The sequence below is a fragment of the Gopherus flavomarginatus genome, chromosome 12 (assembly GCF_025201925.1).
Source record: "Gopherus flavomarginatus isolate rGopFla2 chromosome 12, rGopFla2.mat.asm, whole genome shotgun sequence".
In the NCBI taxonomy this organism is placed as follows: domain Eukaryota; kingdom Metazoa; phylum Chordata; order Testudines; family Testudinidae; genus Gopherus; species Gopherus flavomarginatus.
Genome location: NC_066628.1, coordinates 52821904 through 52846700, shown reverse-complemented (window position 1 = coordinate 52846700; position 24797 = coordinate 52821904). Strand labels below are relative to the sequence as shown.

Here is a 24797-nt window from a genome sequence, read left to right as displayed (position 1 = left end):
TACACAATATGACCAAAAAATGATGCTGAAATCATTTATTCTGTGTTTTCGCAACTTGTAGTCTATTTGATTTATTGTCATTAGTAGTTTGAGGTTATTGCTTGTTTTTTGACAATTCATATGTCTAAAACAGGGGTGGCCAATCTGAGCCTGAGAAGGAGCCAGAATTTACCAATGTACTTTTCCAAAGAGCCACAGTAATACATCAGCAGCCCCCCATCAACACCCCTTACCCCGGCTCCCAGAGCCTCCCACCCACTGGCAGCCTGGCTGATCAGCACTTCTCCCTCCCTCCCCGTACCTCCCAATCAGCTGTTTCATGGTATGCAGGAGGCTCTGTAAGGGGAGGAGTGAGGGCACTGCAGGCTCAGGGGAAGGGATGGTGTAGGGGCAGGGCCTGTGGCAGAGCCAGGGGTTGAGCAGTGAGCACCTCCCAGCACATTGAAAAGTTGGTGCCAGTAACTCCAGCCCCAGAGTTGGCGCCTATACAAGGAGCCACATATTAACTTCTGAAGAGACACATGTGGCTCTGGAGCCACAGGTTGACCACCCCTGGTCTAGAAGGAAAAGCCCACAGTACTGGCTGAAACAGCACATTCTTAGATCCATATGGGAGTGTAGTTTATTTCACCGTTCAAGTAAGATTTAAAGCAAAACTCACATTTTCTTATCAAAAGTTATAGGTTGCATAGTTGGAGAAATATTATGAAGGAATATGACTTTAATATATGTACATTTTTAGTTAAGAAATACATTTGGCAATTTCATCTTTTCTACAACTGTAGATTGTTTTGACTTTAATATTACATGGAAGATGTCATTTTAGGTAACTCAGAGCCTTCTTTACACTGAGCTTTTTCTTTAAATTCCCTATTGTTGTTGTTGTATTGGCATAGCTCCACTGGTGCAAGCAATGGTGAGAGAATTACTGTACCCTAGACACAATGTTCTAGCCAGTTTGTTGTCCAACTCTCTTCAAATCAAACCTAGATAAGACAGTGGTTAAGATGCAGTGGTTGCTGACATGGTCTATATTAGGATTCCCATTGTTGTTCCCATCAGTGGAATTGCATTAGTGGTAGCAATAATGGGAAGTTTTAAGTGTATGTCTTTCTTTATGTGATTATTAATTCATTCCCTGTAATCCATTACAGGAGCTGCTAATGGAATTTGATGCAGAAATTAAAAAGAGAGAACATGCATTTCAACGGCAGACAGATGAAATGAGTAATTTAGTTCTTTCTCATGAACTCAAGGTAATTGTCTTTAAGCTATACTTTCATTTTGTCTACAAAATAAACACACTTTACTATCATCCCAAGTTTGATATAGTCTATGACACAAATAGATAGGTCACACTCTTCCCTTTTTCACCAGTGCACTGAATGAGTTGTTTCCAGGATAGTAGAAAGTGGAGTTACTTGAGGGTTGCATCATAATTCCACTATGGTTAACAGAATCTTCCTGCACACTGATGAGAAAATGTACCTGTCAGGGTATGCCTACGCTGCAGGATTATTCCGATTTTACATAAACCGGTTTTGTAAAACAGATTGTATAAAGTCAAGTGCACGCGGCCACACAAAGCACAATAATTCGGCGGTGTGCATCCATGTACCAAGGCTAGCGTCGATTTCTGGAGCGTTGCACTGTGGGTAGCTATCCCGTAGCTATCCCATAGTTCCCTCAGTCTCCCCCACCCATTAGAATTGTGGGTTGAGATCCCAATGCATGATGGTGCAAAAACAGTGTCGCGGGTGATTCTGGGTAAATTTCGTCACTCATTCCTTCCTCCGTGAAAGCAACGGCAGACAATCATTTCACGCCCTTTTCCCCTGGATTGCCCTGGCAGATGCCATAGCATGGCAACCGTGGAGCCCGTTTTGCCTTTTGTCACTGTCGCCGTATGCGTACTGGATGCCGCTGACAGAGGCGGTACTGCAGTGCTACACAGCAGCTTTCATTTGCCTTTGCAAGGTAGCAGAGACTGTTACCAGTCATTCTGTACTGTCTGCTGCTGTCATGGGTGCTCCTAGCTGGCCTTCGCTGAGATTGGCCGGGGGTGCAAAGACAAAAATGGGAATGACTCCCCGGGTCATTCCCTCCTTTGTTTTATCCAAAAATAGAGTCAGTCCTGCCTAGAATATGGGGCAAGTGTACTAGAGAACCAGTGTATCAGAGAACCAGAGAGCACAGCCGTTCCATGTCAGATCTCACAGAAATGATGAGCTGCATGCCATTCACGGGGGGTGCCCCTGCAACAACCCCACCCGTTGCTTCCCTTCTCCCCCAACCTTCCTGGGTTACCATGGCAGTGTCCCTCCATTTGTGTGATGAAGTAATAAAGAATGCAGGAATAAGAAACACCAAGTTTTTAGTGAGATAAAATGAGGGGGAGGCAGCCTCCAGCTGCTATGATAGTCCAGGCAGTACAGAATCTTTTCTTTAGACATGAAAGTGGGAGCTGATGGAACTCAGCCCTCAATTGCTATGATGAAGACGGTTACCAGCCGTTCTGTACCATCTGCTGAGAATGACCGGGAGTCATTCCTATTTTTACCCAGGTGCCCCCGGCCGACCTCGTCTGAAGACAGCCAGGAGCACTCATGGGTTGATGATGAGGACGGCTATCAGTCCTTTTGTACTGTACTATCTGCCACTGGGGAGGGGAGGGGAGGGGAGAGGATGCTGCTGTTCAGTGCCGCAGCACCGCATCTACCAGCAGCATGCAGTAGACATAGGGTGACATTGAAAAAAGTCAAGAAACAATTTATTTTCCCTTTTCTTTCACAGGGGGAGAAGGGGAAGTAAATTGACGAGATATACCCTGAACCACCCCGGACAATGTGTTTGACCCTACAGGCATTGGGAGCTCAGCCAAGAATGCAAATGCTTTTCGGAGACTCTGGGGACTGTGGGATAGCTGGAGTCCTCAGTCCCCGCTTCCTCCCACCGTGAACGTCCATTTGATTCTTTGGCTTTCCGTTACGCTTGTCACACAGCACTGTGCTGTGGACTCTGTATCATAGCCTGGAGATTTTTTTTCAAATACTTTGGCATTTCATCTTCTGTATCGGAGCTCAGATAGAACAGAATTGTCTCCCCATACAGCGATCAGATCCAGTATCTCCCGTAGGTCCATGCTGGAGCTCTTTTTGGATTTGGGACTGCATCGCCACCCATGCTGATCAGAGCTCCACGCTGGCCAAACAGGAAATGCAATTCAAAAGTTCACGAGGCTTTTCCTGTCTACCTGGTAAGTGCATCTGAGTTCAGATTGCTTTCCAGAGCGGTCACAATGGTGCACTGTGGGATACCGCCCGGAAGCCAATACCGTCGATTTGTGGCCACACTAAAGGGCCAACTTCTGGCCTCTGTCTGGCTGTTGTTGGCTTGGTGCTTTGTTCATACTATATATGTAGTATTTCCTATTCCTGTTTTCCTTGTTGAATTTAAACTTTTATGTATTATTGTTATTAATACATAGATATCAAATAGATAGTATATGTGGTACAGCTGAGTTGATAGAGTGGAAGAAAACTAGACCTTTGGAAGTTTCTGACCTTGGAGTGCTTGATTTTATAACTTTGTGTAAGTTTGTGTCCATAATTGTAGTGCTGACTTAAATATGTGCATTTCAACATCTGTTCATGTTAAGTTTATTATTTGAATGCCACCAGTGTGCTAAGTGCTGTATAAAAAGAGGAAGACACTCTGTCTATAGCTCAAAGATCTTTTCTAAATCAAATATAGATAACACATTTCAAATAACATATTTGATAATGATGCAAACCTTAGGGAATTGAGGGAGATTTTTTCATTAATGAGGCACATTGCTGAGGTAGTAGAGGTCATTGTTGAAAAGCTTGTTGAAGAAGGAAATTTTAAGTGGTGATCCAAAGGAAAAATGGTAGGTCGTTTAGTACACAAAAATAGGCCTTGGGTTAGCAAGGAAGATGAGGGGAAAGGATACAAAATGAGTGTTTGGGAGGCGTATAAAAGGGAGAGGGTGAATGTTTCAGATGAGCTCAGTGTTAGCCTGAGGCTAATCCCAATCATTGTACCAAACGCTTCTGAAAATCTCACCCATACAGATTTATTCTAGTATTTTATTGCATTGAATTATTTTATAAGTAGTAAAATTAGACCAAGCAAGTGTTTTGACCTTTTAAAAAATTCCTAACTTTAAAAAAATCAAAGAAGGCTGTATTGTGCTCTGATGGGAAGAGAGAGAACTCTTTCTGGAGTAGGAATACTTTTCATGATCCAGCCCTAAGTCAGGGATTGCAATCTCTTCTGACTTCAAAAAGGGTAGGAGAAGAGATAAGAGGTAGAGTTTTAGGAGGTAGAGTTTTAGCACCCTGATATTATTTTGTTGTTCTTGAGATATTACGAGTTTCTCTTGATACTCTGATTATATGTGTTGGGGATTACAACCTTCCTGCTGTCGCCAGGAGCATAGTGAAATAGTTCTGTTATGCCCTTGTTACTATTTTCTAATTTTGAGTAATTACTTTCTAATTTTGTTTCCTCCTTTGAAAGGTGAAGTTGTTGACCAGAGAACTGGAGGCTCTGAAAGAGGCTGGGATGAAAGCTGCAGAATCATTGCAAATAGCAGAAACTACTAATTTGAAGTTGGAGAAAGAGGCCAAATGCAAGGACTGGGAACTTAAAGATCTTGCAGCTGTGAAAGATGCTCAGTACTGTACAACTCTAGCTATGATTAAGAGCAACTACTTTTGAATTCACTCTTCCTTTCTCTTCCTTCCACACTCTTTTATAATCTCGGCAGCTTCATAAACAATCACCTACTCTAACAGCACATACTATCATATTCACAACAGAAGGAAATGTCCATTGATCTGAGTGCTCACTAGAGTGTCTCTGGGTAGTGTGGGTTTTAGACCAGTTCTGCTGCATTCTTTATTTTAAATTTTCTTCGTTTGTATTAAGTATTTATAAACAGTGTTATAGTTCAGGCATGCAATGTATGTTTGAGCATTTTCTCAGTCTTTCCTGAGGTCATCCTTTCCGAGTGAGACATCTATACCTGCACTTCTTTCAGAGTGGAACCATATGGTTCACTCCACTTTGTCGCCAGGTTGCAGTACATCCTGTTTTACCAGCTGTACTTACCTCCACCAGGCCCATCTGAATTCAGGCCTGCTATATTCTCCCCCTCCCCTCAAGGACCTCTGACCAGCTGATAAACCCATCGATAAAAAACAGCTTACTCAAAACAGAGTATGGTTTATTTATTCATTGGAACTTCACAAACAGAGAGAACAAGATTAAAAATAACAAAAGCTTATGCATATCGTCTTCCCTAAGCTTGGCCCTACCTTGCCAGTTCAGGTCAGACTGCACTTATTCCTTGTGCCCCAATATCTGGACCATGTTACTTTAGACCCTCCATCCTTCTTCCTCTCTCCGGTCCTAGGTTTTTAACTGCTTTCAAGTTTTTTGTTGAACATTCCTGACTGGGCTTTCCTACTCCCCTTTGGAGTCACCAACCTGCTTGCTGATTAGAGCATGGTGGGAGTGAATTTTCAAAAGAATCAACGCTTATGTTATATTAAGTATTGGGATTAGGGCTAGCTACGCTTGTTGTCTGCCTTCCTGTAGTCCTACAGAGACCCGTAGAACTGAGTTAACCCTTAGGCTTCCATATAGCTATCACCCACTCATAATCAAACAAATGGAGTTTCTCATAATCATAAAAATATTAGATTGGCCCCTCATTTTTCACACACTATGTGGAAACTTGGTGTAGATTATCACATTTTTACTGACATTTTTAGTTTCATAAACTTCTTAAACCAGCTGTTTGTCAGAGCTTGTAAACTCTGTAGATTGTGCGTGAATTTAAGGGCAAAGTACTTTGGCACAGACAGGTTTATATCTGCAGGAAAGCAAATGGGGAGAAAATATATATGGAATCTGTTACTGAAAGGACTACATTAGCAAGTGAGGAAATGAAGAGAGGTGGTGGCTATTCTCTGGCTCATCTGGGAAATGAATGTGGGGGGGAAAGCAAGAGATGGGGTATGAGTTCTTCTATCTCCCTGCAGGGACACAGATGGCTGATTTAGATGCAACACTTCCCTTCCCTGGCCTTTCAGTGTGCTTCTATAACAGGGTGACAGTGCCTGCCATTGACCTATCCTGTTAACAGGTGTGGATCTCTGCATGGAAATGCTGAGTGATTCCTGATGACTCATTTTGGAAAATGTGGCTTGTTAACTCCACCCTAGCTGTAGAGAAACAGGGAAGATAGGTGGGAGTGGCTCTATGATCAACAGAGAGAGAACCAGGATCTGGGATGAGAGAGTGTATTCTAAATCCCAAATAAAATTGCCTGTCAAGGTTCTTATACCATGTCCGTCACAGTCGTCGTCTTGCAAGACTCAGAGTGAAGAAAGTTTGTCATGGTGCTCATGAAAGCTAAGGATTCTATAGTTTTTGTTCTTTCTTTGAATTTTCTTAATCACACTGACATTAAGGATGTACCACTGCTGTGGTGGGAAGAAAAAAATGCTGCCACTTATATGAACCATAGAAATGTAGGGTTGGAAGGGACCTTAACTGGTCATCAAATGCAGCCCCTGTGCTATGGCAGGACTGAGTAAATATAGACCATCCCAAACAGGTATTTTTCCAGCCTGTTCTTAAAAGCTACTAGGGAAGGGGATTGCACACCTCCCTTGGAAGCTTATTCTACAGTTTAACTATCCTTATAGTTAGAAAGATTTCTTTAAAATCTAATTTAAATCTCCCTGGCTGCAGATTAAGTCCATTAGTTCTTATCTTACCTTCAGTGGACATGGAGAATAATTCCTTACAGTCCTTTTTATAACAGCCCTTAAAATATTTGAAGACTATCAGGTTCCCCTCAGTCTTTTTTTTTTTCCTCTAGACTAAATGTGCCTAGTTTTTGTAACTTTTCCTCATAGGTCAGATTTTTCTAAACCTCTTAAACATTTTGTTGTTCTCTTCTGGACTTTCCAATTGGTCCGTCTTTCCTAAAGTGTGGTGCCCAGAACTGGATACAGTAGTACAGCTGAAGCCTCGTCAGTGCCAAGTAGAGCGGGACAATTACCTCGCATGTGTTTATATACGACACTCCAGTTAATACACTCTAGAATGATATTAGCCTTTTTCTCAGCTGCTGTTGACTCATATTCAGCTTGTGATCCGCTGTAACCCCTGATCATTTTCAGCAGTACTACCACCTAGCCCAATATTCCTCATTTTCTAGTTGTTCATTTGATTTTTTCCTGCCTGAGTGAAGTACTTAGGACTTAGCTTTATTGAATTTCATCTTGGTGAATTCAGACCAATTCTCCAGTTTGTCAAGGTTGTTTTGAATTTTAATCCTGTCCTCCAGCGTGCGCCCCTTCTTAGGCAGGTGTTATCTGCAAACTTTATAACCATACTCTCCACTCCATTATCTGAGTCATTAATGAAAATATTGAATAATACCAGACTCAGGACCTCAATAGATACACCATCCCAGTTTGACAGTAAGCCACTGAGTACGGTCTTTCAACCAGTTGTTCACCCACCTTATAGTAATATCATCTAGACCACATGTTGTTTGCTTATGAGAACGTCATGTGGGACTGTGTCAAAAGCTTTACTAAAATCAAGATATATTGTGTCTACTGCTTTCCCCTATCTGCTAGCCCAGTAACCCTGTCAAAGAAGGAAATTAGGTGAGTTGGCATGACTTGTTCTTGACAATCCATGTTGGCTATTCCTTGTAAACATGTTATCCTCTAGGTGCTTACAAGTTAATTGTTTAATAATTTGTTCCAGTATCTTTCCATATATCAAAGTTAGGTTAACTGGTCCATGAGTAAGGCTGCGTATCTGTCATGGAAGTCATTGATTCTGTGACTTTCCATGATGTCTGTGACTTCTGCAGCGGCCGGTGTGGTTGACTCCAGGTCTGGTCGAGCAGATCAGGCAGCCCTGGAGCCAGCCGCACCAGCCAGTGCTGGGGCAATTTGGGTGTGGGAGGGGACTCAGGGTTGGGGTGCAGGGTGGCTTTTACTTGGGGAGGCTCTCTGGAAGCAGCTGACATGACCCTGAAGCTTCCTAGATGGAGGGGCCAGGAGCTCCACAGCTGCACACTGCCTGCACCCACAGGTGCTGCCCCCACAGCTCCCATAGGCTGCAGTTCCCAGCCAATGGGAGCTGCAGAGCTGGAGCTTGTGGTAGGGGCACCACAGGGAGCCCCCTGCCCTTCCCTCCCTCTAGGAGCTGTAGGAACATGCCAGTTGGAGCCAGGTAGGAAGCCTTCCATCCCTGCCAACCCTTACCCCCCACGGCCCCACCAGCACCAGCGGGGATCCCAGGCCACATGCTGCTGCCCACTCCTCACTCCCCCAGCACCAGCAGGGGTCCCATGCCATCTCCTCAGCACCTGCAATGCCCCTGGACCCCCCGGCCCAAGAACCCCTAGCCCAAGTTTTAGTTAAGGGTATATAATACAAGTCATGGGCAGTGAATTTTTGTTTACTGCCAGTGACCTGTCCATGACTTTTACTAAAAATACCTGTGACTAAAACATAGCCTTATCCATGAGTTCTTGAAGATCATTGCCAATGTTTCTGAGATTGCTTCAGCTTGTTCTTTAAGTATTCTGGGATACATTTCATGAGGCCCCACTAACCTGAATATATCTGACTTATCTGAATATTTTTAATCTGTTCTTTGTCAACTTTGGTTTGTGTTCCTTTTCCATTGTTAATATTAATTGTGTTGAGTGGTCACCATTAAGCTTTTTATTGAAGACCGAAGCAAAACTGGCATTAAAAATTTCAACCTTCCTGATGTCATCGATTATTGGCTTTCCTTCTCTGCTAAGTAGAGGACCTACACTTTACTTCATCTTTCTCTTGCTCCTAATATATTTCAAGAAGCTCTTATTGCCTTTTATGTGCTTATTAGGTGCAACTAATTTTGTCCCTTAACCTTTCTGCTGTTGTCCCTACATAGAATCATAGAACTGGAAGGGACCTCGAAAGGTCATCTAGTCCAGTCCCCCTGCACTCGTGGCAGGACTAATTATCTAGACCATTACTGACAGGTTTGTCTAACCTGCTCTTAAATCTCCAATGATGGAGATTCAACAACCTTTTTAGGCAATTTATTCCATGGCTTAACCACCGTGACAGTTAGGAAGTTTTTCCTAATGTCCAACCTAAACCTCCTTTGCTGCAATTTAAGCCCATTGCTGCTTGTCCTATCCTCAGAGGTTAAGAGAAACAATTTTTCTCCCTCCTCCTTGTAACAACCTTGTTCATACGTGAAAACTGTTATCATGTCTCAGTCTTCTCTTCTCCAGACTAAACAAACCCAGTTTTTTTTCAATCTTCCCTCATAGGTCATGTTTTCTAGACCTTTACTCATTTTTGCTGCTCTTCTCTGGACTCTCTCCAATTTGTCCACATCCTTCCTGAAATGTGGCACCCAGAACTGGACACAATACTCCAGCTGAGGCCTAATCAGCACAGAGTAAAGTGGAAAAATTACTTCTGTGTTGCTTACAACACTCCTGTTAATGTATCTCAGAATGATGTTTGCATTTTTTTGCAATGACGTTACACTGTTGACTCATTTAGCTTGTGGTCCACTATGACCTCCAGATCCCTTTCTGCAATACTCCTTCCTAGGCAGTCATTTCCCATTTTGTATGTGTGCAACCAGTTTTTCCTTCCTAAATGGAGTACTTTGCATTTGTTCTTATTGAATTTCATCCTATTTACTTCAGACCATTTCTCCAGTTTGTCCAGATCACTTTGAATTTTAATCCTGTCTTCCAAAGCACTTGTAACCCCTCCCAGCTTGATATCATCCACAAACTTTATAAGTGTACTCTCTGTGCCATTATCTAAATAATTGATGAAGCTATTGAACAGAACCGGACCCAGAACTGATCCCTGTGGGACCTCACTCGTTATACCCTTCCAGCATGACTGTGAACCACTGATAACTATTCTCTGGAAACAGTTTTCCAACCAGTTTTGCACCCACCTTATAGTAGCTCCATCTAGGTTGCGTTTCCCTAGTTTATGAGAAGATCATGCAAGACAATATCAAAAGCTTTACTACAGTCATGATATAACACGTCTACTGCTTCCCCGCTATCCACAAGCCTTGTTACCCTGTCAAAGAAAGCTATTTGTTTTTGACAAATCCATGCTGACTGTTACTTATCACCTTATTATCTTCTAGATGTTTGCAAATTGATTGCTTACTTATTTGCTCCATTATCTTTCCGGGTACAGAAGTTAAGTTGACTGGTCTTGTAATTTCCTGGGTTGTCTTTATTTCCCCTTTTATGCTTGTACATGCTTGTATTCTCTTGTACTCCTCTTTACTAGTTTGTCCATGTTTTCACTTTGTGTAGGATTCTTTTTTGATTTTCAGATTATTAAAGAGCTCCTGATGGAGCCATATTGGCCACTTAGTATTCTTCCTATCTTTTTTTCACATTGTGATATTTTGCAGTTGTGCCTTTTAATATTGTCTTCTTGAGAAACAGCCAGCTCTTCCAAATTCCTTTTTTCTTTTGAATTTCTTCCCATTGGACTTTATCTACTTGTTCTCTGAGTGTTAAAGTCTGCATTTTTTTAAATCCATTGTCCTTATTCTGCTGCTCTCACTCCTTCCTTTCTTTAGAATCATGAAATCTATCATTTCATATTCACTTTCACCCAAATTGCCTTGCCTTCCGATTTTCCTACCAATTCCTCCGTATTAGTAAGAATCAAGTCTAAAATGACTCCCTGGTTACTTACTCCACTTTTGGAAACAAAATGTTATTCCCAGTACATTCCAAGATCTTACCAGAAATACTGTGTTTTGCTGTATAACTTTTTTCCAACAGATGTCTGGGTAGTTAAAGTCCCCCATTATCAGGTCTTTGTTTTGGATATTTCTCTTATTTGTTCTAGAAATGTCTCATCCATCTCTTCTTCCTGACTTGGTGGTCTATAGTAGACACCTACCATAACATCACCCCTATTTTTTTCCCCCTTTTATCTTTACCAGAGACTTTCAGCTGATCTGCCGCTCACCTTCTTCTGGACCTCTGAACAAGTGTGTTTTTGGTATCTAATACAACACCTCCTCCCTTTTTATCCTGCCTGCCCTTTCTGAAGATCCCTTCTATACCAACATTTCAGTCTTGACTTATCCCACCATGCGTACCGCTTCATACATATGTCTGAAGATTCTGCCGTCACCTGTTCCCACTCATATTGAAAAGGGGTAGGGTGCTGTGCCTTTATTTCTGAAGGAGAAGCTCAAGAGTACACTCCAGCTCCCTAGGGAGAAATGGGGAAGCTCTGTAGCTCACAAGGACTGGTAAGAACATCGTCGATTTCATCTGCTAGAATTGCTGAAGGAGCCACCACTAAAGCAAAGAGCAAGGGCCTCTGGAGTGTGGGGTGAGATCTGAAGATGCTGTGCCTGCTGGTTCCTCTGAACAGGAGGAAAGAAGGAAGTGAAGGGTGCATGTGCACCAATAGCCAGTAGTAGGAGCACAAGATAGGAGCTCTGGTGGCTGGCAGCTGGTTGGGGATGATGAATACAGTTAAGTGAGGTGGCAACTGTGGGAAGTACTGTGAATAAATCTGCTTTTTAGGAGAAAGCAATCAATTTACATTTTCAAGATTTTTTTTTTTCAATGAAAAGGGCTGGGGTCTTTCCTGTGCACTTGGCGAAGTGCTTAGGGCAGCCTCGATTAAAAGAATTACCAAGGGCCAGAGCCTGCAAACAGTTATACATGTGTAATTTTTGCCACTTGACTTTAATGGGACTATTGATGCAAGTAAAGTTTCACATGTACGGCAGAGTCTGCAGGAGTGGGACCCTATTGTGTAACTGAAAAGTTAATCACCTAACCTTACCCAAAATACTCAGAGAAACCAGTTCTCGTTAACTATAGGATAAACCAAATTTAGAGTTTCTAGGCCAAGCCATTTTTAAACAATTACATTAATTTAAAAATCAATACATTTTACAAAAAGAATTGCGTCTTTTTTTTTATTTCAAGCCATTGTATCTCATTAGCTCCTGTTGTAACGGGCTCCCTTCACAGCGTCTGGCTCTCAAACGCCTCAGTGAAGAACATGGTATAAATATATAGAGACTGTATGTCCTTTTTTAAATTCACTGTTATTTTTATAGATGGATCTCCTAAATGTACCTTTTTATTTTCTTTTTAGAAGATCATTGTTTTTGACTTCAAATGGAATTGATTAAGCCAACTACCAGAGCTTCTTTCTTGCTTCAGTTCCCATCTTAGTTACTAGTTGTCTCACTTTATTCATAGGAAGCAAACTCAAACATTCCTTTTTCTTTGCCTCACTTTTTGTCTAATTCAAGTTCTTACATATCACTATAATTCTCAGCCACTTCTTATTACTCTCTCTCATTTTTACTTCTCTCTGAGAGCAATAAATTCTTGCAGCCATTCTCAGATATCTAACCATCTTTCAACCTTGTTCTAAATTCTATCCATTGTCCACTTTCTGACTTCCTCCCACCTTTCCTGGCCATCTAATATTTGACCTTTTTTTCTGGTTTCTTCTCCTTATTCTGAGTTACTTAATCCCCACCATCTTCCTTCCTTGCTGTAACTAAGCATAATAATTTCAGTTACAAAATTGATAAATGTTGTTTCTTCCTTTCCCAATGTTTGCTAATTTAGGATACAGGATTTAGAAAGAAAACTTCATTTAGTATACCAGACCTGGCCAAAAGAGGAAACATTTCAGAGAAAGTAAGTATTTCTGATATTGTATTTCTCAGTATTACATGTTTGTCAAAGAAGCATTAGTTCACTATGTGACATCAGCCTGTATAAGTGTTCTATCTTAACAAATAGATTGCATATAGATCAATTCATGAGGGTTTCAGTATTCATTTGTCATGACTTCAGTTACTCATATTGTTCCTTATTCAGTTCTGAGGTTTCCTACCATCAAAAAGTACTACTGTGTAATGGCTGTGGAACACCTGACTCAGCAGAATGTTTTTGCCATCTCTTTTCTCCTAAATTTTATCCAGCCCTTCTCTGCCTCTCTTTAAGTGTATTCTTCTTTTGGTGTTGAAGATTGGTAAATGAAATGATGATGAAAACTTGATTATTCAGCTTGTAAGAGAAGTTCTTCTCTGAGTGCTTGCTCATATTGATTCCATTCTAGGTATGTGCATGCCCATGTGCACAGTTGTCAGCCTTTTGCCTTAGCAGTATCCATAGGGTTGGCTGTGATACTCCCTTGATTGCCACACTCATGTGTTGGTATATCAGGTGTGGCCAGTCCTACCATCTCTTGGTTCCTTCTTACCGGCTGTGGTGGTTGGTCGGAGCACCTCTTTTGCTTTGCAAGTGGTCAGCAGTTTCTTTACTTTTTGAACTTCGTGTTCTAGCTGTAAATAGTTTTGTATTGTAGATTAGTTAGTAACCCTAAGCTGTAAAGTACTATAGTTAATCAGCTAGGGTCCTGGAGGAGCATGCCCTAGTCACTGGGTTTTAAGCCCTGCACTGACTGTAATAGGCCTATGCCTGTTAGTGACCCGCATGGCAGCTGTCTGAAGTGCCTGGAGGAATCCCATGTTAGAGAACAGTGTCGCATCTGTAAGAACTTTTGTCCCAGGACACACAAAATGTGACATTCGCTTGAGGGCCCTATTCATGGAGGCTGCTCTTTTCCCAGCCTCAGAAGTGCATCCCCAGCACTGGGCTGTACCTGGAACCGCTCCCTTTTGCCAGTGCCCAAGAAAAAGACCAAGAAGTGGGACCTGGCAGCAAACAAGTTGGACCAAGGGGCACTGGGCAAAGGACAATGCCCGAGCCACCCGCCCACACCAGAGCTGTAAGGGGGCACATCCTCGAGGGGATCTCCTACCCTCCTAAGGGATCTGCCACCGATTCCTAGGAGTGGTAGGGGACCCAGACTGATGGCGCAGTCAACACCTTCTCAGTTTCCAGCATCCAGAAAGCAAAGGACTCTCCCGCTGCAGCTGGCTCCGCATGCAGCTATGCACCAGACAAAGGCTCTCGATGAGGGCAAGCCAGCCATGAAAGCCTCCCAGAAGGCAGTGGGTGATGTTGGTCTCCGGAGCCAAGGTAGAGCCCTTTGTCACCACCATGGGCAGCAGGTGAACCCCTGCTTTGGGGAGGCTAGCCTGCCAGCCCCACCCCTTCTGCTCAAGGCCCCCCCCCACACATGCCAGAGCCCCAACCACTTCCCTCCCCCCCATAAAAGGAAAAGCCTTGAGGGGGCCCCCCGACCAGAGGAGCCCCAGCTTTCCTCAGCCACATCGGGCCAAGCCACCGCTGCCCCTGACCCACCGCCAGCAACAGCCCGAGCCTCTGCCAGCCCTCCTCCCATCCTCCCCCCGCTGCCCCAATCCCCGGGCCAAGTGTAACCCTTCTGCCCCTCTGAGTAGGCAGCAACAAGGGCCGGGTTCAGTATCCAGGGGTTCCATTTTAATAACACAATGCATAACCGGCTTGAGACCCCATCAAGTGACCTGGGAACACTTACTTACCACCCCCCCCGCGTGCCTCCAGGAGGCAGTACTTCCTCACTCGCAAGCACAGAGTCTGAGTGTAGCAAAATCCTTTTAATAAAGGAGGGAAACAATGTGGCATCACATTGGAGACATACCACAAACAGGATTATAACACAAACCATTAGCAAAAAAAAAACCCACCTTCAAGTACGTCTGGCAATGTCCTTTCCCCCTTACGGTCTTAAGTCCAATCACCCCAAAGTCCAACAACCCAAAAGTCGCTGGTCAGTGCCACCCCAGAGTTCAAAAGTTTATCTGCAGAGTTTTATCCCTCCTCCCCCAGCCTGGGTGGGGGAGGGGAAGCCCACACAGGGTGTTAAGGGGCACCTTATGTGGCCAGGGCCAACTGCTCCGCCTCTCTGTGGAGTTCTGCTGCAGCCTTCACCATGAGCAGCTCCAGCTGTGCTGCTCCTCCAGCCAACCCATGAGTCACTCCAGCCATCCCTGCAAACCGCTCCACTCCGCTCACTGTTCCATGGGCTGTTCCAACATGCTGCAAACTGTTCCGCTCTGCCAGCCGCTTAGCAATATGTCTTCAGGCTCCCCCACTAGCTAACACAGCACTCAGTGAGTTCAGCTCGTAGTAGGGGAGCCCTGGTGCTGGTGCACCATTAGCCCAACATGAATTCAGCTCAACAGTCTCTAGATGGACTCCTAACAGAATCAAAATTAGCTCTACTCTTTAACAGTGGAGAGAGGAGGATGTGCAATTGGTGTTCCAGGCCCTCAAAAGGGGCCCATACCATCAGGTACACGCATCAGTCCCCAACCTCTCTCCATTCACTGGGCATTGGAACGCATGTCCCTTGTCTAGCAAATGTCACTTAATTTATATTGAGACATCTCTGTCATAAAGCAGTCTCGTAGTTCCTCATTCACATAATCGTAGCAACACTTTATTTATCCTGCCCCAATAACAAAGAAATTGGGGATCCCAGAGCTGTCAAAATAACCATCCCAGGCTGCCTTGAGCTATGCCGGGTGTGCCCATGCAAATACCTGAGATTCCACACTTCCTGAAATTCTTTCCACACTTCCCATAATTCACCACCAGATGTTAGGGTAGAGCTCATCCTGAGTCTGCTTACACAAGAATTTAGGAGAAATGTAATCTGAGTACAGCAGATAATTCATAAGGTGCTCAAACTATTTTCAGACAGGAAAAAAAATGCAGCATTTTAATAATTCCTTGAAAGGGAGGGGCAGTAGATGGCAAAGGAGTTAGGAGAATAAAGGGAGAGAGGTTTGGGACTATGGGGAGGGGAATGGGAAATAAGGATGGAGAAGGGGATGAATGGAGATGGGTCATAGGTAATGTTCCCTGTAATTCTTTTTTCATCCATGTGCAGAATGAATTTTATGTGCACCAATATCGAAGTAATGTGCAGATGTGCGCCACCATTAGAAACAAAAAATCTAGATATGATATATCTCTTTACCATAGGGATAATTACTCCAGCTAGGACAGGTTAGGCATTTTAGAACTCATTACTCAGAGAATTAAATTTAAACATAAGAGAGCAATAAACTAATGAAATGCATAGAACAGTCAAATCTAAAATAACAGCACTTTGAAAGAATAAAATTACAGAGAATATATATGTGTATTGCAGGAACTACCAAGAAGTAACCAACAAACAAAAACGTGTGTGTGTTTGTGCGCGCACGCACGCTGCTGGAGAAGTCTGAGAGACCGTGCACTGTCTCTTTAAGGCGTTCACCAGAAGGCTCTTTTAGAACACAGCAACTGACGGCAGCTCTGTCCTGCTCCTGAGTCCTCCCCCTCTCTGTGGAGATGGGGTACATGGGTGGGGAGGAGGGGGATACCCTGACATCAGCAGCTACCCCCTTCCACTCTGCACAGGAAGCAGGAGGGTTCCAGGAGCCGCTGGCCAGGGGCTCCAAGGCAAAGGGCAGAAGCAATGTGGCTGCAGAGCAGAAGGGGGAGGGGGGCTCTTCTAATCAAGTGCATGGCACTTGATTGACTCTTGGGTGGCTGCTCAGCTTGAAGAGAGCACTGATCAAAGGGGAAAAGAGTGGGGTTGGGAGGGTTTAGCTCAGCTTGAGGGTGGTGGGATTAAGAAGAGCCTCATGTTCTCTCCCTTTGTATATGCTGGGATATAGGAGAGCCCTGCCTGTTTGTCGGGAGTCTGAATCTCTCTCCCTCGGCCCCATGTGGGAGCTAGGTGTGGGGGACCCCTGTTCCTCTGGAGCAAGTCTGAGTTCTCTCCCTGTCCCCCCATGTATACCAGGATTTGGGGAGCCATGTACCCATAAGGGGGCAGGGAAAGGAGCTTAGAACTCCCATGTATAAGTGAGGATCTGGAGGGGCCCTGCCCCTGTCAGGGTCTGAGCTGCTCTTCCTACCTCCCCACATGAACTTGGATCTGGGAGTGGGAGCCATAAAGATAATGAAAAATTAAACTTGTGAACACAAGGGAATGAAGAATTTAAGGTAACCAAATATTAAACCTCAGAAAAACCAGGAAGTACAAAGTTAAGGTACATGCCACCACTGGATGGGATCCAGAGGCTAGCCAGAGTTGGGGGAGGGGCTCTGGCTTGGAGGAGGAGGAGACTGGTGGAAAAGGGGGGGGCCCAACTGGGGGTGTGCAGTGAGCGCAGGGGGTCTGGTTCTGTGTGCAGCTCAGCCTACATAACTGAGGAAGCGTGCAACCCTCCAGCAAGCTGCTGCCTGTGATATGTGTATGCAGCAGCAGAGTGCCAATCAGCAAGGGTCACCTTTGTACATGCTAATGTTTTCTAAATTGATGTAGGCTTAATGGGATGAGAAGGAGAAGCTGAGCTGAAAATGTTCACTGGAGCTGTATGTTGCAGAGGGGGTGAAGGAGGCAGTAGCAAAGGAAAGAGGAACACCATTTTTCTCTTGAGTGCTTAAAGTTACTGTAACTAACGTAATAAAATTGCAAGATTTTGGCACATAGACCATGTCCGTCATTTCTGTCACGGGTCCTGTCAGCAACTACACAAGTCAAACATTTCAAAGCAGGACCATTATCCCCATTAAACTAGCAAAATTGACAATGAAAGGAGGAGCACTTAAGAATAACTTAGCTGCTATGTGGCCTAGCAAAAAGAACTCTGTACTGGGACTAAAAAGATCTGGGCTCTATTCCCAGCTCTGTAACTTGGAAATATCTGCATCCACTACAGTTGCATTCACTGTCAGCTGTAACTGTATTGAATGGCAGAAGGACTAGTTGGAGAAGGTTGGCAGAGCTGGGATTGTGATATGAAGCAATTGGGGAGGCCTTGCCCTTCGAATGGTCTGAGCCCCTCTCCCCTTGTGTGTGATGAAAGGAAGGAGGTGAGTGTGTATGTTGAAGGATGCACCTAGCTTCATGTCAGCACTGAGCTGTGTGACGTGTATCATTAGCGGTACCCAGGAGTCTTCTTGCCATGGGGATAGTCAGCAGCAAGGTGGGATATGAGAGTAGTCTGTGGGCTTAATGATGGGTAAGTGAAAGTACAATGTTAGATGGTATCCTGTGCATAAGGATGAAGAGGCTGGAAACTTAGCATGTATGGTGGTATTTCTGTGGAGTTGTCTCAGTATTTGAGTGAACAGGTGTAGGTAGCTCCTATTAAGTACAGCTCACCTAAGCAGAAGTTTTGCTTTTGCAAAAAGAAAGCATTAGATCCTGTCCTACAATGACCTTGTGCCCTGTTCCCTTAGTCTTCTGCACTGTCTTCAAAAACAGTCTGTGGGTAGGTGGGTTTATTGGGTCATTGCTCAAAGAAGGAAAAGTTAAGGTTGTGTGGACTTGTACCTCAATTCTTCATTTCCTAGTTTTTAGAGGTTTGAGTGTAACTGAATTTGACCTTCCAGAAAGTCACAAGACATCCCAGGGCAACCTTAACTCTGCATTAACAAAGCATATTGTCAGTCAATTAAGAAAGCGTATTAAGAAAGTTAGTTTTGTTAATGTTGAAGTTTAATGCCTTGATTCAATAAAAGCATTTAAATATGTGCTGAACTTTTAAGCACGAGTGGTCCCACTGTCAAATGGGCTGTTTTACATACTTAAAGGTAAGCACATGCTTAAGTGCTTTGCCGAATGGCTGCTAAACTCATGAAAATGATATAATATATTTTTGTCATTTTACTCCAGATTGCTTGGCTCCTTTGAATAGTATCATTCTTTGTTGAGGAAAATATTTAATCTGTCTCATGGATAGATGAGTTTGACTCTAATGGTTTTAGTATTTGTTCTGAGAGCTTTGACTTTTTAGTTCTCCAGGTCTTTGCAAACAGAAATGACACAAATATTTGTCAATCCCACTGATACACACAAGTTTACTCTGTACTTGGTATCAGTTGGGGTATGTGTGTCTTCATTTTAAATCTTGGACTTGAAGGAAAAACCCAAACAAACAATGGCCTTATTTTGCATATTTATGTTTCTAGACATGAGGTGCTAGATCGCTTTGCCAAGGAAAAGGATGCAGTCTTGGCTTCAGTGAAAGAAGTCCATGCTGAGCAAATACAGAAGTTGGAAAATCAGATAAGAGAACTGCAAATAAGTCATGAAACTCTGGAAGTGGAGCTACGTAGAAGGGAATGGAGGCATGCAGATTGTCTGAAAGAGAAAGACACTGTTATTGAAAAGTGAGTGATTTGATTCATCTTAGTTCAATGAAATACAAGTGAAGATAGAATTCAGCATATCTTACATGAGCAGTGTTGTGTTTCATTTCTTGTATGAATCAAAAAGTGTACAATTGTTTAATTAAGATTGCTTTAAATACCAGGTGTGGTATCTGACCAAAGGTGAGTATTCATAGAATTTTGGAAGAAAAATGTTTTTGAGTAGAACCAGTGGGAAATGTATTTTGCTACTACCAACATAAAATTTTAAGATTTTTTTTAACCTCTCTGTTGTTGAAAGTGAGAGGTTGTTAAAGTTCAAATATGGCATGGATATAGTCCTTAGGTTGCACATTTATACTCTGGTAAAATCTGTTTTGTTTTGACGAAATTATAAGTTTAGAAATTGTACTATTCTCATGTGAACTAATATTTTTTAAAACAATAATGGGTTTTAGGATTTTGGGGTTTTTGTTTGTATTTTTAGTAATATATTTTTTCCAGCATTATAATGCCAAAATGGCTGCATTGTGCATGTGTCCGCAAGAATGTTTTTTGTTGTTACATTTAGTATGGTACTTTTAAAACATGAAGGAAATCCTTCCTTCTTTTATTGAAGCAGCTAAATGAAAAGAGAATGAGCAGAGACTCTGAGGGAGTCCTCCCTTGCTGCTTACCATATTAAAAATGCCACATGAAATAAGGCAGGTCTCTGGAGGACCCTTTTCTCATTCAATGCACAAAAGTGTCTAGTCAACAAGGTGTGACTCTGCAGGATACTTGACATTGCTGAGTTATATGCAGGCGTGCTTAAACAATTTGTATAGTGGGGGTGCTGAGAGCCATAGAACCAGACTGTAAACCCTGTATATGATGGAAACCACTTCAAGCCAGAAGTTGCAGAAGCATCCGTAGTTCCTGCATGTATAGTTATATGTACATAGAATTATTCCTGAGGGAATTCTGCACCAAAATAATAATAATAATGCACCAAATATTTTAAAATTCTGCAAAATTCAGCAAATTTTATTTGTCAGTAAATAAATGTGGCTTCAGCATGGCAGTGGGGAGCACAGGCCACTGGCTGCATTGAGAGTGCTGGCGGCTCAGTGGGAGATCTGGATGCACAGGGGCTCATTGGGGGGGTTCTGGGTGCAGGGGCAATGGGACTCTGTAGGGGATCCCGGTGAAGGTGGTTGGGGCTCAGGATGGGAGGGTCTGAATGTGGGGAGATGAGGCTCGGTGCGGGGGTCTTGGTGTGGAGGTCTTAGTGAGGGATTCCAGGTGCTGGGGGATTGGAGCTTGATGGAGTGGGTGTCCAGGTTCACTGGTTGGGGCTCAGAGGATGGGGGTCTGGGTGTGGTGGGCTTGTCAGGGGTGTCCAGGTGTAAAGCTTGTCAGGATGAGGGTTCTATGGCCTGGCTAATGGGGGAGCCCCAGCTGTTTCCGCTGAGGGGATGCGTCATGCTGGGCTGCTGCTTCCCCCCCACGATTCCCCTATACCCTTTTCTTCCCCATCCCATCCCCCTCCCCTCACTCCCACATTCCTTTCCCTCTGCCCTATTCCACCCCCTTCTTTCCCCACTGCCTCTTTTCCCACCCCCTCGACCACCCATCCCTCATTTCCCCTGACCCACCTTACCTAGCCCCACAACAGGCATTACTGTTGCACAGAAAACAAGAGGGCTTCCAGCACACAGAAGGGGAGAAGGACTGGCATTAGGACCCAGGAAGTGGCGTTCAGCTGCAGAGTCTGCAGAGCCCAGATGCAGCCTCCTTCAGTTGGGCACCCTACCTATCATCTCTCATTCAGTATTGAAAGGAAGGTCAATGCTTACCTCTGATTGGCCCACAATATAAGCCTCCATCGCCTAAAATGATAGCTCTGAGACATGAACTTCTTTGTTCATTTGTTCATCTCAGTGGGTATTTTCTTTCCCCTCTCCCCAGTGTCAGTGATTGAGAGCTTGGGATATGCACCAAACATGCCCATTTAGTCCTCAGGTCCTCACCCTGGTCTCAGCACTGGGTGTTGGTGCATGCTCCCGTCATGACTTTTTTTCAGTTCTCCATCCAGAGAGGGCCATGCTGTCCTGCGAATGGCTGGGGTCCGTGGTTAGAAATAGCTCCTGCCTCTCAGGGAGAATGGAGTCACCACTCGCCTGCCTCCCAGTATCCACCTCCTCCTCCTCCTCATCCAAAATGTTCTCCTTGTTGCCTGAGGTGGCCCAGAACTCAGACTCATTGTAGAAGCAGTATATCTGTGATGCAGAAGCAGAACGACTGTTTGCCTCCCTTGTCTTCTGGTAAGCCTGCCGAATTTCTTTGATTTTTCACATGGCACTGCTGCGTACCCCTGGGGTAGCCCTTCTTCCTCCTTACCCCACGTAATCTTTTTATAGATGTCTGTGTTTCTTTGGCTGGATCAGAGCTATGCCTGAGCAGACTCTTCTCCCCTCAGACCAATTAAATCCACCACCTCCTGTGCACTCCAGTCTGGAGCACATTTGGGGCATCAGGTTGCCATGATTAGCTGGGCTGGTGAGCTCTCCACTCTTATCAAACAAGAAATGGGAATTCAAAAGTTTCCGTGGCTTTAACAGGAGAAGGACTGTTTTCTGTGTATCTGGCTGCTGTGCAGTGGAGTTGAAAATGATCATAGTGGAGCATTGTGGGCAGTGACAGATTAGCCACTGGGCCAGTGAGGCCCATGCCAATTGTGAGGGTCCCTGGAAAAATAGGCACCCCGACCCACTTGGTCCACCTGGTACTCCTGCCAGGGTGCAGGTCAGGGTACTGAGGTTTGCCCTGCTTCACCTGCCCCACCCCCCAGTATTCTTGTCAGGGAGCAGAGGAAGCCCCCACAGCCTGACCCAGCTCCCCGACAGGAGTACTAGAGCGGGTGAGGGGAACTTCAGGCAGAAGGGGTGGGGAGGGGCCCTCACGTGCTCTGGTCCAGGGCCCCATAAACCCCTAATCTGCCTTTGATGTGTGGGATGTAATCTTTCAAGACATCACCATAAACTTGTGTGTAGTGCTGGGGTGGAGCCGGTTGTCATGGTACATGTAGGTACCAATGACATAGGGAAGGGTAGGGGAGAGATCCTGGAGGCCAAATTTAGGCTGCTAGATAAGAGATTGAAATCCAGGACCTCTGCGGTAGTATTCTCTGAAATGCTTCCAGTTCCATGCGCAGGACCAGTTAGACAGGGAGAACTGCAGGGTCTCAATGTGTGGATGAGACAATGGTATAAGGAGGAGGGGTTTAGATTTATTAGGAACTGGGGAAACTTTTGGGAAATAGGGAGCCTATACAGAAAGAATGGGCTTCACCTAAACCAAAATGGAACCAGATTGCTGGCACTTAAAAACTGCTCTACGGCCTTTTTAATTTTAAACTAAGGGCTGGGGGAAAGTCGACAGGTGCAGAGGAGCATGTGGTTTGGACATCTTTTAGGGGAGGATCTAGAAATGGAGATTCCCTATGTCCTAATAAGGAGGAAAGGATGGAAGATGGTAAAATGCATATAGGAGCTGATGAGAAACAGTCAAATGAAACAAAGTCTCATTCAATTACATCATGTAATGGTAGACAGCTAAAGTGACAAGTTTTTAAAGTGCTTATCAATGCTAGAAGTCTAAATAAAGAAGATAGGTGAACTAGAGTGCCTTGTATTAAATGAGGATATTGATATAATAGGCATCACAGAAACTGGGTGGAATGAGGATAATCAACAAGAGACAGTAATACCAGGGTACAAAATATATCAGAAGGACAGAACAAGTTGTGCTCGTGAGAGAGTGGCACTATATGTGAAAGAAAGCATAGAATCAAACGAAGTAAAAATCTTAAATGAACCAAACTACACCATAGAATGTCTATTTGAGAATTATTATCCATAATAAGAATATAACAGTAGGGATATATTCACAGCCACCTGACCAGGGTGATGATAATGATTGTGAAATATTCAGGGAGATTGGAGAGGCTACAAAAATAAACTCAATAATAATAATAATGGAGGATTTCAAATATCCCCATTTTGACTGGGTGCATGTCACCTCAGGAGGGGATGCAGAGAGAAAGTTTCTTGACATCTTAAATGACTGCTTTTTGGAGCAGCTAGTCCTGGAATCCACAAAAGGAGAAGCAATTTTTATTTAGTCCTACGTGGAGCACAGGATAAGGTCTAAGAGGTGAATATAGCTGGACCGTTTGATTATAGTGACCATAATATAATTAAATTTAACATCCCTGTAGTGGGGAAAACACCACAGTGGTCCAACACTGTAGCATTTAATTTCAGAAAGGGGAACTACACAAAAATGAGGAGGTTAGTTAAACAGAAATTAAAAGGTACAGCACCAAAAGTAAAATCCCTGCAAGCTGCATGGAAACTTTTTAAAGACACCATAATAGAGGCTCAACTTAAATGTATACCTCAAATTAAAAAAAAACTTAGTAAGAGAACCAGAAAAAAGCAACTAAGGCTAAACAACAAAGTAAAAGAAGCAGTGAGAGGCAAAAAGGCATCCTTTAGAAAGCGGAAGTTAAATCATAGTGAGGAAAATAGAAAGGAGCATAAACTCTGGCAAATGAAGTATAAAAATATAATTAGGAAGGCCAAAAAAGAATTTGAAGAATAGCTAACTAAAGACTCAAAAAGTAATAGCAATAATTTTTTAAAGTACATTAGAAGCAGGAAGCCTGCAAAACAACCAGTGGGGCCACTGGACAATCAAGATGCTAAAGGAGCACTCAAGGACAATAAGGCCATTGCAGAGAAACTAAATGAATTCTTTGCATTGGTCTTCACGGATGAAGATATGAAGGAGATTCCCAACCTAAGCCATTCTTTTTAGATGACAAATCTGAGGAACTGTCCCAGATTGAGGTGTCATTAGAGGAGGTTTTAGAACAAATTTATAAACTATACAGCAATAAGTCACCAAGACCAGATGGTATTCACTCAAGAGTTCTGAAGGAACTCAAATGTGAAATTGCAGAACTACTAACTGCACTCTGGTGACAGGTTTCAGAGTGGTAGCCATGTTAGTCTGTATCAGCAAAAACAACGAGGAGCACTTGTGGCATCTTAGAGACTAACACATTTATTTGGGCATAAACTTTTGTGGGCTAAAACCGACTTCATCAGATGCATGCAGTGGAAAATACAGAAGGAAGATATATATGCACAGAGAACATGAAAAAATGGGTGTTGCCATACCAACTCTAATGAGACTAATCAATTAAAGTGGGCTATTATTAGCAGGAGAAACTTTTGTAGTGATAATCAGGATGGCCCATTTCAAACAGTTCACAAGAAGGTGTGAATAACAGTAGGGGAAAATTAGCATGGGGAAATAGCTTTTACTTTGTGTAATGACCCATCCACTCCCAGTCTTTATTCAAGCCTAATTTAATGGTTCATGCATCTGATGAAGCTTGCATCCCATGAAAGCTTATGCCCAAATACATTTGTTAGTCTCTAAGGTGCCACAAGTACTCCTTATTCTTTTACTATAGTCTATAAACTATCATTTAAATCAGCTTCTGTTCCAAATGACTGGAGAATAGCTAATGTGACGCCAA

The 24797-nt window shown here is 43.5% G+C and overlaps 1 protein-coding gene across 8 annotated transcripts in view; it reads left to right on the top strand.

Moving 5' to 3' along the window:
* CCDC57 (coiled-coil domain containing 57) overlaps positions 1-24797 on the top strand; it is a 147468-nt gene that overhangs the window by 26381 nt on the left and 96290 nt on the right. For 7 of the 8 annotated variants that reach the window (XM_050919922.1, XM_050919925.1, XM_050919924.1 and 4 more), the window contains 4 exons: positions 1155-1256; positions 4543-4700; positions 12725-12796; positions 19025-19225. In XM_050919922.1, the coding sequence (XP_050775879.1) occupies positions 1155-1256; positions 4543-4700; positions 12725-12796; positions 19025-19225 (533 nt within the window). The remainder of the gene's footprint in view (positions 1-1154; positions 1257-4542; positions 4701-12724; positions 12797-19024; positions 19226-24797) is intronic. The other variant, XM_050919926.1, reaches the window with a different exon arrangement.